Consider the following 12,630-nt stretch of genomic DNA (forward strand, 5'->3'; position numbering starts at 1 on the left):
AGAATAAGAAGGACATGACGAGAATGGTTTCTGCTGTGCAAGCTCACGTAAGCGCTGGGAAGGTGTACGTGAGGGTTGTTAGTACACAGAAGATCTGAAGGTCTCAGTTCTCCTGATGTTTGCACCTGTTCTCTAGGAGGTGAAATTATGTTAACATTTGACCCAATCCTAATGGTGCAACTTTCCAGCCAGAGAATCTTGAAGCAGTTCTTGGAGGCAAGGGGGCCCTCCTACACATCAGAAGGACTGAGTCCCTGAACACCTTGTCACAGGGTTGCTTGCACACTTCCCTCCCAAGAAAGAGCACAAGCATCTAGGCTGCATGGTTGGACAATTCTGACCTGCCAGTGTCTCTTCATGTTGTCTGGGTCTCTGCCTCCAGGAGCCTAGAATAAACTCAGTTCCTACTCTACAAAAACACCTGCTGGGTGCTTGAAAGCAGCATCCCTGAAACAGACTAGCCACTGCCTTCTGCTGTTTACAAGGGCTATCATACCCCATCCCTTCTATGGAGCAGATGTTATTTCTGTTTTAGAGAAGAGGAAATAGGCTCAGAGAACAAGTGCTTTGTCTAAGGTAACACTGAATTTTGAATGTACATCTTTGTCAACCCTGTCTTCCCCCGCCATATTCCCTTGAACCTTGTCTTCTTCACACCAAAGGGAGTCTCACTTCAATTTCTCTTACTGCCATGCTGTCTCCTCAAAGGGCCAGGATAGGAGATCCAAGATGGAAGATCCTTCCTCCTGGGCAGGAAAGGGCAGAAGCTGAAATAGAAACTCTTAAATGCAAGTGAGGAGAGGGCAGACCTAAAAAGTTATAGTGGATGCGATGTACCTGGTGAGGTACACTGTAGGTATAGTAGCTCATTCTGGGAAGGGGATGGGGATGGAGAACCTTTCCTGGCATGGGAGGGCCCGTGGAGTCCCCAGGAGAGACCACTCTGTATCCAAGGAGTCACTGGGTGCAGGTCCAGATGGGCAAAGGGCCAGAAGCTTTTTAGGTTTTGATAAGGTACTTGATATTAGGCTGGAAGATGTTTTTGTGGCGCAGATGTGGAAATTGAGGGCCAATGAGGGACAGGGGCTTTCTCAGAAAAATATAGAGCAGTGGAAGACCCAGGACAGGAGTCCAGATCTCATGACCCTTGGATACCACCATGCTGTCACTTGGAGCCACTGGCATGGAGGTATGTGCCAAGATTCTGCAGTGGAAGAGAGTATATACTCTCCTAGGTCCTCATTGGCTCCTATCAAGCTGCTAAGATGGGCCTCATTTGAGCCTTCTGAAGCCATTTACACTCAGGACACAGTAGCAGGGAAGAGTGCCTCTCTTGTGTGGGTGCGCAGTACATGCCTCAGAGAAGGCAAGACTAACCCAAGATCACACAGTGAATACATGGTAAAGCCAGGATCTCCAAGATCTGGGCCTTCTCAGCTCCAACAGGCCTCCTGGGAGAACACACAGTCTCTTTAGCCCAAACTGAGAGCAACAGAAAGGGGGCAGGTGTTTGAAGGATCTGGGCTATCTCTGACCCCACTCCTACCTGCCTCCCTTCCCACACACACCCAGAACTGTGCAGATGAATTTGAAACTTCTGAAGTTCCTTCTAAATGGGCCACCTATTTCCCACAGTGTGAGATTCTGTGCTTTTCACTCTTCACCAAATTCCTGCCCATCCTATAAAACCCAACTCAGAGGCACAGAAAATTACCATGTACGAAGCCACAAAAGAAGTCACATCAAATTCCAAAGGATCTCACAGACCATGATCTCTGACCACAATGCAATATAAGTAGAAGTCAACAAGAAAAACATAAACCTCTCATAGGGTGAGAAACTAAAAACACACTTCTAAATCATCCAAGAGTTAAGAGAGAGGAAATTACAATGAAATTTGTGAAATATTTAGAACTGAATGATAAGGAAAGCACAAGGAGTTTCTAAGTCATTTCCTCTGTGAAGTCAGCCCTGACCCCATGTTGACTCTCCAGATCTCCACCCTCCATCCAGTCCTGTGCCCAGGAAACTGACCCCTATTGGCTGTAGCAACAAGTTCCCTTGTCCTTGGCTTCTGGTGAGATTCCACTAATGAGGAACCTGGCCAGAGATGGGAGGGAGTGGGGGAGGGAAGTGAGGTCCCTTATTTTTCCCCAGCCCTTCTCCATTTGATTGCTGTGGACTGATCATGCTCTTCCCCTGTAGGCCCCAATGCCTGTCAATGGCCCCCCACCCATACATCCTAATCTTACCTGTCCTGTGCACCTTCAGCTTAGGGCTGACAGCTACCCACCACCTTTGCTAATCCTTTGGTGTTACATATCCTCATGGTTCTCCCACACCACAACTCTACCTATCAATAGTTCCTTTATTAAACTCATATTGAGAGCTCAAAATGCCCGGTATGCCCCACACGGCGGCGCATGCCTGTAATCTCAGAGGCTCAATAGGCTGAGGCAGGAGGATTGAGAGTTCAAAGCCAGCCTCAGAAAAAGCAAGGCACTAAGCAATTTCAGTGAGACCCTGTCTCTAAATAAAATATAAAATAGGGCTGAGGGTATGGTTCAGTGGTCAAGTGCCCCTAAGTTCAATCTCCAGTACCCCTCCTAAAAAATGCCCAGTTAGGGTGTTCTGCATCTTTTCTTTAGACATCCCCATTCTTACCAAGAATTCAGCCATCAGTGCTCAACCATATTCTCACTTCTGGATGACCTGTGTTATCTGCGGATGTGTTTTCCCCTTGCTGACCTGTCGGCACCTGAAGTCAGTAACTGGATAAACGTCATCATCCAATCCCCTGATCTCTGTACACAATCATGCTCAATAAAAGGTATTGGTTAGGATACTAAATAAAGGAGTAGATTTGAATTCTCTCCATAGGTAAGTGTTTCTTATTGGGGACTTGGAGCACAATAAGGCCCAGACACAAAAATATAGAGAACTTCAGACACGAGAAAAATGGGTGCTCAATAACAGAATGGATCCTCAGTTCTAAGCTGGAACTCTCATCCCCCAGTACTGGGGATTGAATACAAGGCCTCAACATATACTTGGCAAGCTCTCTACCATTGAACTACTCCCCCAGCCCTCAAATCCCTAAGGATCTGGGGTTTCCATGTCATTGATTAAGCAGGTCCAGACCTAAGAGGAGCCCACTGGGACATCTGTGCCATGGTATGTGCCCATCTATGGCCTCCAGCTCTCCCCTACTTGTACCTGTTCATCTCCCACTTTCCTCCAGAGTGACTTCTGCAGCCTGGCTGTCTGCCTTGGCCCTTCTGGCAAGGAAGACCTCCAATCTTCCTTCCCATCCCAAACAGAGCCAGGTGACTTGTTCCTGGACCTGGATCACAGCATAATTGAACACTAATGTGAGATACTTATCTGTCTCCAAGAGAGAATCCAGGTAGAGGAGTAGGCAGAGCAGATCAGGTCTGGAAGGATTTGGATTTGGTTGGAAGGAAGGAAGGAGCAAAAGAAGGTATTCCAAAGAGGGAACAGGTGTAACAAAGATCTGGAGATGGGAAATGGGTGACTTTAGGTGAGGAGTGAGAATCAGTCCAACCAGAGGAAGCCACCCTATACCCCATGCCCTGATGGGAAAGGTGAAGTCTGTTGATTTGAGCACTAATTGGGGGTCAGTCCTCTCAGGAGATGTTCACTTCATGGTTCCCAAGACAGACGACATTCATTCATTCATTCATTCATTCATTCACTGAAGTGGATTTCCAGCGCCTGCTCCCTGTGGATAGGGCAGACAGGTTCTCTTATTGAGTTCAGGGACAAGTGAGGCACCAAAGATTCCAGGAAGGCAAGAAAACCACCATTTATCTAGCAGCCCTTTTGTTTGCTCCAAAAAGAAGCTGGACATGTCCACATTACAGTCTAAAGGGCCAAGAAGACCCCCAGAGGACCGACCCCTCAGTTAGTGCCTCGCTCAGCGGGAAGCTGGGAGCCTGATATGGACTTTCCGGAAAAGCGCAAGTGAAGTGTTGTGTATTGGGGTGGGGGAGTCCCTGTCCCCGCCCCTCCCCNNNNGGCCCGGGGGCGGAGCTGGCGTCGCCCTGCGGGCAGGAGGTCGGCCGCAGCGGAGCAGGGCAGGCAGGCGAGGGGAGCTGCCGAGCAGGAGGACCCACAGGAGGGCGACCCAGCGCGCTGGCATGTGACCGCAGCCCAAGGAAGATTCGAGCTCTCCCGTCTTGGCGGACCCCGTGAGTGAGCGCCCGCGCCCCAGGGTCCCTGCCTTACTTCTACTTTCATTTCTTCCACGGTCCCGGCATGGCACGGTCCGGAGAAGATTCTGGCCTAAAAGCAGGGTGACCACAGTCAACTCGAGGCCAAAGACTCAAGAGTAGCGAAAGTCCGGGTTGGGGGTGGCGGTGGTTGAGGGGGGCGTGTCCTCGGGAGCGGAAATGTCAGGCTGGCTCCTCTGGGTCCCACAACCTGCTTGCCCTGACAGCTGGTGAGAGGGGAGAGGTTCTTAGAAGGTCCAGGGGAGACTGGGGTGGGCATGGCTGGCCAAGCGCTGCCAGGAGAGTGTGGAGAATTCGACTCCACTTTCTCTTGGATATCTGTCCTGCAGGGGGCCCCGTGCTGGATTCTTAATTCACTCTGGAACTATCCTTTGACTGAGTTCCCTGGCCAGGTCCAAGGAGGGGTGGGTGTGGCCCGGGCAGGGGGCTAAATGTCAGAAAACAGGCAGGGTCACCCTGTGGTCTTTATTTGGGAGTCCAGATGCACAGCCAGGAGTGAGCAAGCCACTGGCCATTTGCCCAGCATTAGGAAATAGCGACTAAGAGGGGGAATGGGTAGTGGTTCAGGGAGAGCAGGGTGGAGAGTAAAGACCTGCCTGCACTGACCCTCAGCTTACATTTTCCTAGTAAAAGTCCAAGGCCTTGAAATTCTACAGCAGGTAGGTGGGACTTTAGCTTCCTAGTCAGGACAACCAAGTTGCCAAGGGTATTGTCAGTGTGTTGGGGGGGAAAGAAGTAGGTTGGTCTGATTAGTGGGGAAGATGTTGTCCCTCTCCCTTCACCCCACTCTCTGTCCTTATCTCCACCAGGCCAGTGACCAGCCAGTGCAGGAAAATGGTCTTTTGCTCCTTGTCATGGGCTGAATCCCTCTTTATCCCAATTCCCAGTTCTGCCTGTAATTTGTTATGTGAATGCAGTGTCCTCAAGTCTCCTTTCTGGACCTCAGTTTCCCTATCTTTACAAGTGGGTTGGACCAGTTGATTTCTCAGGGCTATTTTAATACTAAAACTCCCTTAAAAACTGAACACCAGTTTTGTGCCTGCCCCTGAATTAGGTTAGGCATGGGGTGGAGAGAGAGTGGCCAAAGAGACATCTCCATACAAAGAGGAGATCAAGCTCTGTAGAGGAGGCTGCAGGAGGAGGTGGCATTCAACTTGGTGGAGTATGTTCAGGCAGGGTGCAGCTGGAGAAAACACACAGACCGGAGAATGGGAGGTGTGTTCAGAAATCAGGAAGAAGCAAAGTAGTTTGTGTAGGGAAGCGGAAAGTGGGGCTAGAGAGGTAGGGTATGGAGTTGAATGCCAGGATGTCTATAACTCTCAGTAAAAGGGCCATGTAAAAGCAGAGCACCCAGGAACCCCCACCTAATGGCAGTGTGTGTGAGTGATTCTGGAAGCACCTACCCCAAACAGGTTTAAAACAGAGATGAAAACTAAAGCCTAGATACCTCCTCTTCTTTGCTTCAGGAAGCTCAGGTGCTGGATCAGGGATGTAGTTCAGTGGTAGAATGCTGTCCAGCATGTGCGAGGATCTGTATTCATTTCCTAGTACCTCAAAACGAGATGAGAAAAGAAGCTCAGGTCCTGGCACTTCTTCAGGAAGAAATTAATGGGTCATGATGGATGAGAGGAACTTCCACATGTTCAAGGTTTTTTTCCAGAGGGCAAGATCCTGCTGGGAGGCCTCTCCAAACTGCCTGTAGTAACCATCCTGGCTTGCCTATTATGGGTATAAGGAAGGACCCTAGTTCCAACATCTCCTCCATTAGTCTGAGTTGTTGCCCATATGTGGCATGCCTTTAGCTACAAACAGTTGTCACCTTGTTCCCACCCTCCCTTCCTCGGTCTTGTCCCAACAATTACCAGATATGTGAGAAAGGAAAATGCTCCAATGTCATTCAGTCACTCTGAAGTCAAGACCAGGCTTTGTCTTTGACTGTATTCAAGCTTCATTGTGGGCCTAGAGTTAGGGCTCAGACTGACCAGGGTCAAGGCCAAGTCAGAGTTCAGCCTGGAGCCCAAGCTCACTGCTTAGCTTATACTTGGCCTTAGTGCAAAGTCTGGGGCCAGGGTCAGTGCTCAGTTTGTGGCTAAGTTCCAGTCTCAGCAGGTATCTCGGTCTGCATTTCCCAATAGCTCACACACTCACAGGGGAGATGAGATGATGCCCTCAGATACTCAAAAATCTGGCTGTATCATAGTGACACAGGAATTGAATGGTTTAAATCTATGGTGCTACAGGTGTCACCGAGCAATCCAGTGGTGAACCCAGCACTCCTGCCTTTTTGTCTGGGGCTGATTGCTGCCTCTCTCCCAAGTCTGTTCTGTTTTCTGGGATACTTCCATTGTAGGGGGCAATGGAAAAAAGCATTGCATGTCTGAGTTCTAGATGGGCCCAGCCGGGTAAATCTGACTGCACTCTCCTACCCTCCAGTGTCAGGTGCACAGTAGATGTGGTAGAAATGTTTATAGTGTTTCAGATGCAGGGGGAAGGCCCGAGAAGCTTGATCAGGAGGAGGCTGGCTTGAAAGGAAGAACCTGCAGCCATTGTCAGAGGAAGCAGTGCTTTTATAGGCTGGCCACCCTCCCCCTCCTCCAGTGCCTGTGGCCACACTCAGCGGCCACCCAGCTGGCCACGTAAGGTCCCTTTCCTCTTTCAGAGTAAAGAAAAAGGAAAGGACATTTTTGGTAGAAAAGTCCCTCCTGCTCTCTGGGAATCCCCGGTGGCCGGATAAACTATCCCAGAGGAAGTGGAGGCCAGGGCCCTCCCTCTCCCCACAGCACAATGCAGCTAGGCTCTCCCACATTAAACAGGTGGGGCTCCCAGAGGTCAGTCATCTCTTCCAGGCCCCTGTCTCCTGTTGAGCCTGCAGTAGTCTCTATCTTTGGAGCCCAGACCCAGCCCACTATGAGATGCAGAGGAAACAAAACAAGATAAGAGGTGCATGTGGGTACTAGAAGGAGAACTAAGGTAGCCTGGAAAGGGGTGGGGCCCTAGGCCTGGAGGATGAGGATTTCCATTCCACGTGGAGGGAGCAGATCTCAGGCTGAGAGGTGAGACCCAAATGTTGTGTTGAGAAGTCAGAGCCCATTTGATAAGGCCCTGACCACCACCACCCCTGCCCTTGTGCTTGGCAGAGCATCCTCAGATCCCTGCCCCTGGACACCTGGCCCTACCAAGCCTAGCCATGGCTCTCTGCCTGAAGCAGGTGTTTGCCAAGGACAAGACGTTCCGGCCGCGAAAGCGCTTTGAGCCAGGCACACAGCGCTTCGAGCTTTATAAGAAGGCACAGGCATCACTCAAGTCGGGCCTGGACCTGCGCAGTGTGGTGAGGCTGCCACCTGGCGAGAACATCGATGACTGGATCGCTGTGCACGTGGTGGACTTCTTCAACCGCATCAACCTCATCTATGGCACCATGGCTGAGCGCTGCAGTGAGTCCAGCTGCCCGGTCATGGCCGGCGGGCCCCGATACGAATACCGCTGGCAGGACGAGCGCCAGTACCGGCGGCCGGCCAAGCTCTCTGCTCCACGCTATATGGCATTACTCATGGACTGGATTGAGGGCCTCATCAATGATGAGGATGTCTTTCCCACGCGTGTTGGTGAGCACCACCTGGTTGGAGGGTCAGCAGGGCCTGGAAGGGAGGGAGCCCCCAGGAGCCCAATCCATAGCTGAGGCATTTAGTTTGATATAGCAACTCTGAAGGGTAGGTTACTTTCATTCTGCTATCATACAAGAAGAGGTTGAGACAAGGGCAAGTATCTTGCTATTTATCAGCTATTTAACTAGGACTGTCTGATTCCCTTTGGGGGCTCTTGACCCAAGCATGAGTGCCCCACCAGAGACCATTCCAGCAAGACCATGATTCTCAGAACCTTCCGGAACAGGTGCCCCAAGTTATTTGTAACAGGTTTGCCTTCTTGGGCTGATCTTACTCCATCCTCTGGGAGTTCCCTCTGATTCCTGGCCCCAGGAAAGAGAAGAGATTGGAACCTGGATGAACCTAGATGATATCTTTACTGTAGACCAAGGCTCTGAGGGCAGAATTTTCCTTTGTGAGATATTTTCTTATCTCAACTGTGCAGCCTGGGCGGTGAGGGTGGGGAGGGGAGATGAGTGATGTCACCCTGGCCCTGCTTCCTCACCCAGGGGCTGAGCAGGCATGACAGTGTGTGCATCACAGCAGCCCCACCTGTATCCTGGGCTCCCGCTCCCACCCAGCCTCATGCTCATTTCTATTAAGGCTATAAGACTCAGAGATAGGTGTGGCAGGGTGGTCAGGCCCAGAGGGGAGAAGTCTGAATGCTGAGGAAAGCCTGGCACTGAGTCACGATTCAATGCCCACAGCTCCTCCCCAGCCAGTGGCTGCCATTTCCTGTACTATCATGCCCAACAATAGTACCTTCATTTTACATAGGAGGAAACTGAGGCCAAGAGGGAAAGTGCACTGAATTAGGAAAGAGTCAGAACTAGAGTTCATGTCTTGTGTTATGAGACCAGGACCCAATGTGTTGATGGGAAGGATAAGTGTGAGAGGCCTGGGATGGACCTGGAAGGCTTAATCCCACCAAGAGCAATGAGGGAGAAAGGGGACTGTGGGACTGGATGAGCCAGGTATGGACCTGAATCTGGGCTCTGTTCCCTTCTAGCTTTATATCCTTGGGCTTATGAGATAGCCATACCCCCAGATATCCATACCTTTAACCCTGGATGACTCTGCCACAATGGAGAAGAGGACATAAACCACAAGACCTCTGCCCTGAGCATAAGGGAGCATAGGGGGCTGTGCACAAACTACCTTTTCCACAGGTCCAAGGGCAGGGTCTTTATTATTTACTTCTGAGGGTTGCTGCCATGTAGTATAAAGAGGGCTTGAATCCTGCCTCCAGTCTGTACTAATTAATAATTATGTGGCAATGGGCAAGTGACTTAATCTTTAAGCACCACCTCCATTTTATCATATCTAGAATGGTTATCAGACCCATCAGCCAAACTGTAAGGATTTAGAGGCCAAAGGTTCAAAAGACCCAGCTTAGGGGCAGGCTCACAGATAGAAGGTTCTTTGTGCTATTGCATATTTGAAAAAATGAGGAATATATGAACTGGTTCTAGTAATTAGTAATTTTAATCATTGGGAGTCTGGGACTTGCTGTGTGAATGTTGAAAAGAGGAGGGATTCAAGATGAGGCAGTAGAGAGAGGTCAGGATCAGATCATGAAAGACCTTGTGCAGTGCCATGCTGGGAAGTTAGGACTTAGTCCTGAAGGCACAAGATTTTAAAAACAGACCCCAAACTTTTTTTTTTAATATTTTTTAGTTTTAGGTGGATACAATATTTTATTTTGGTGTGGTGTTGAGGATCGAACCCATTGCCTCACAGGTGCTAGGCAAGCATTCTACCACTTGAGCCACAATCCCAGCCCTGCAGACCCAAATCACCCCTCCTTGGAATTGTATACAAGGGTGTGATGTGAGCATCCCTGCAGATACACACCTTGCTTGGGGAGAGTTTCAGCCATAACTTTCATCATGATCTGAGAAGGGTTGATCAGTCACCGGCAACAAAGTTGCAAAGCCCTGCTTTAGAGGATGGGAAAACTTAGAAGCTGATTTACATTTCAGCAGCAGGGAGGCACAGTCAGATTTGTGCTTCATTAAAAAATATACTATGGGAGAGGCTAGCGATAGAGCTGAGTGGCACAGCACTTGTCTGGAATGGCCTAGCATGCAGAAGGTCTTGGATTCAGTCCCCAGCACTGGGGGAAAAAAAAAAAAACATGGGAGATAACAAAACATGTCTGTCTGGCTGGCTGTCTCTGGCTCACACTCCCTGTCCTCCTCTCTCTTTTTCTCTCTCTCCAGGACAAATGTGCTGAGATATGTACTGGGGAGAAAAAACAAACAAACAGTAAAAGCAATCTGTGTGGGGAGGGGAGGGTTGGCAAAATTTTGTCAGTAGGATGTTGATCCCTCTTTCTGTCCCTCTCTGGCCTCTAGGTGTTCCCTTCCCCAAGAACTTCCAGCAGGTCTGTACCAAGATCCTGACCCGCCTCTTCCGAGTCTTTGTCCATGTCTATATCCACCACTTCGACAGCATCCTCAGCATGGGGGCAGAAGCACATGTCAACACCTGCTACAAGCACTTCTACTACTTCATTCGAGAGTTCAGCCTGGTAGACCAGCGGGAGCTGGAGCCACTGGTGAGGCCAAAACTCCACTGCTTCCCCTGCCAAGGCTAGCTTTTGGGAGTTTTCAGATCCAAAGGCTGCCTACTATACAGAATTCAAATAACCAAGTGAATACGTTAGGGGAAGCAATTCGTTCGACAATGGATTCCATGCTACAGTGAATCCAGTCTGCGGACTACAGTTGGGGTCCAGGGCGGGAGGGGCCAGGCTCAAACAGAAGAATGGTTGGGTCCTATGGTTTGGGAAGTGGCTATCTGGCAAGATGAACTCAGACTGACCCCTCCTCACCTTGTGTCTCTACAGAGGGAAATGACAGAGCGGATTTGTCACTGAGCCTAGTCCTGGACATTGTTGCTCATCAGATGGACCATCTGCAACAGCGTGGCTGGGGGAGGGCATCCTTGGGAGTCTGATGTTAGAGGAATCTGAAGGCCCTAGGACCCCTCCACATACCCAATACCTGTGGACTTCTGGTTCTCAGAAGTCTGCCTACATGTCCTCCTCGCTGCTTGTGAATAGAGAAGGGAGGGCTTCAAGTGGGCAAATGGAAAGAAAGGAGGAGTCAAACCCCCTGGCATGAAGTCTGGGAGAAGGGTGGGCTATCCAGTTTCTTCTCTGACCTTTCCATAGTGGTTCCTATTTGGGGAATGTGGATGTGACTGTGGCTGAGGTGACAGCAAGAGAGTAAGTGGCCTCTATGTAAGTTGGAACACAGATGCCAGTGTGAGTGTGTGTGTGAGATCTTGACTATGAGATGCCTATCTGTGAGAGATAGGCCCTCCCTGGCACATAGTAGGCTCTCCATAGATGTTGGGTGAATGGAGAGATGAATGGATGCATGAAGAGATTGGGACCATTAGACCATGACCACTGTAGGAGTCTTGACAAGTTGTTATCCCCTCTCAGGGTATCTGACCATGTGTACAAGTGTAGATGTACCTTTATGGTGGAAGCTTCCAGGGTACCATCTTCCATTAGTATGAATCCTGGGGACCTGGGTAGAGATTGGAAGGGGGAAGCTTACCCTGAGTTCCTTAATCCTCTGGCCCACCACAGATGTGGGTTCTGATTTGCTCGGTCAGGGATGCCCATGTCTCCAGAAAGCCCTGATAATAGAGTGCCTCCTGGGGTTTGGGAATGATCTCTAATGTTCACAAAGGTCCCCTGGCTTTTAAACCAGGAATCCTGGACTCCATTCTAGCTCCCAGAATATACAAAACTGACTCTTAGTATCTGAAACCCAGCACAAAATAATCCTCCAGTCCAAGGATCCAGTGGATTTGAACTGGGAAATCTGAAGTCCTCTCTCCCATCCCAGGACACTGAGGATCTTATAGCTGATGGAGAGACGCCATCCTGAAAGTACCTGTCTCCTTCCCACCTATTCCTGAGACATTCCAGATGATTGGATCTCCAAGCACAGCCATCCACAGAGAGACTGGGATGTTCATTCACTGCTTAATAACTTCTTGCCCAGCCCTGTGCCCACACAACACAGGTGGGGAAACTAAGGCAGGAACAGGATTCTGCCCTCCCAAAGCCTCTATAATGGGAGGCCAGGATGGAATACCAGAGGGACCTGAGAATAATCCAGTCTGTCTCTCATTGTACAAAGGAGGATACTAAAGCTGGGAGAAGAGGGGAAAACTGTCTTTCACGGACTTGGATTAAAGACCAGGGGCTTGCCTCCAAAATGAGGACCTGATTGTTACACAGAAATGCACATGGAAAAAGGGTTTTACAAACCCTCTTCAGGACACAGCTGTTCCTGCTCTGAGCAAGAATTTCTAGCCAGAGAGCCCCACCACCCCTTGGGTTGGCTGGGTTGCCTGCTGAGCCAAGCCTCCAAAATTATGCCCTTCTTGACAGCCTAGAACTGCCTGCCCAATGGGGAAACAGATGGGGCTCTTGGGGCCAGCCATCTGGGCCTGGGATTTCTGCCTTTGCTGCCTCCAGAGAAGTTCCCAAGGGAAACATGCTGGCCTGGCAGCTTTGTCTGCGGCTCTGGAGTGAGGGGAGTAGGAGCTTCCCCCCAGAGTGGACTGCAGCTTGCACGGTGGATTCTAGACTGTGGCAAGGGCTGATGGCATAGGGGTCAGGGGGAGGGAAATCTATTTTTGTGAAATAGAAGGGAGACTTTATTGTTGTTATTTTTGGTAAAGTAAAAGAGACCAACTAAAGCATC

The 12,630-nt window shown here is 50.0% G+C and overlaps 1 protein-coding gene and 1 long non-coding RNA gene across 2 annotated transcripts; one reads left to right on the forward strand and one right to left on the reverse strand.

Moving 5' to 3' along the window:
- Window positions 1-566: 566 nt before the first annotated feature.
- On the reverse strand, window positions 567-4,388 carry LOC125620401. The gene is made up of 2 exons (XR_007352033.1): window positions 4,249-4,388; window positions 567-746 (listed from the first exon to the last, which is right to left on the reverse strand). It is a non-coding gene; the product is annotated as an uncharacterized LOC125620401 (long non-coding RNA).
- Mob3c (MOB kinase activator 3C) lies at window positions 4,045-12,630 on the forward strand. Its single transcript, XM_015485040.2, has 4 exons — window positions 4,045-4,211; window positions 7,391-7,858; window positions 10,255-10,457; window positions 10,749-12,630. The coding sequence occupies exons 2-4, from the start codon at window positions 7,441-7,443 to the stop codon at window positions 10,776-10,778; spliced, it is 651 nt and encodes a 216-aa protein (XP_015340526.1). The 5' UTR covers window positions 4,045-4,211; window positions 7,391-7,440; the 3' UTR covers window positions 10,779-12,630.

Source organism: Marmota marmota, unplaced genomic scaffold (genome assembly GCF_001458135.2).
Source record: "Marmota marmota marmota unplaced genomic scaffold, marMar, whole genome shotgun sequence".
NCBI classification, from domain to species: Eukaryota; Metazoa; Chordata; class Mammalia; order Rodentia; family Sciuridae; genus Marmota; species Marmota marmota.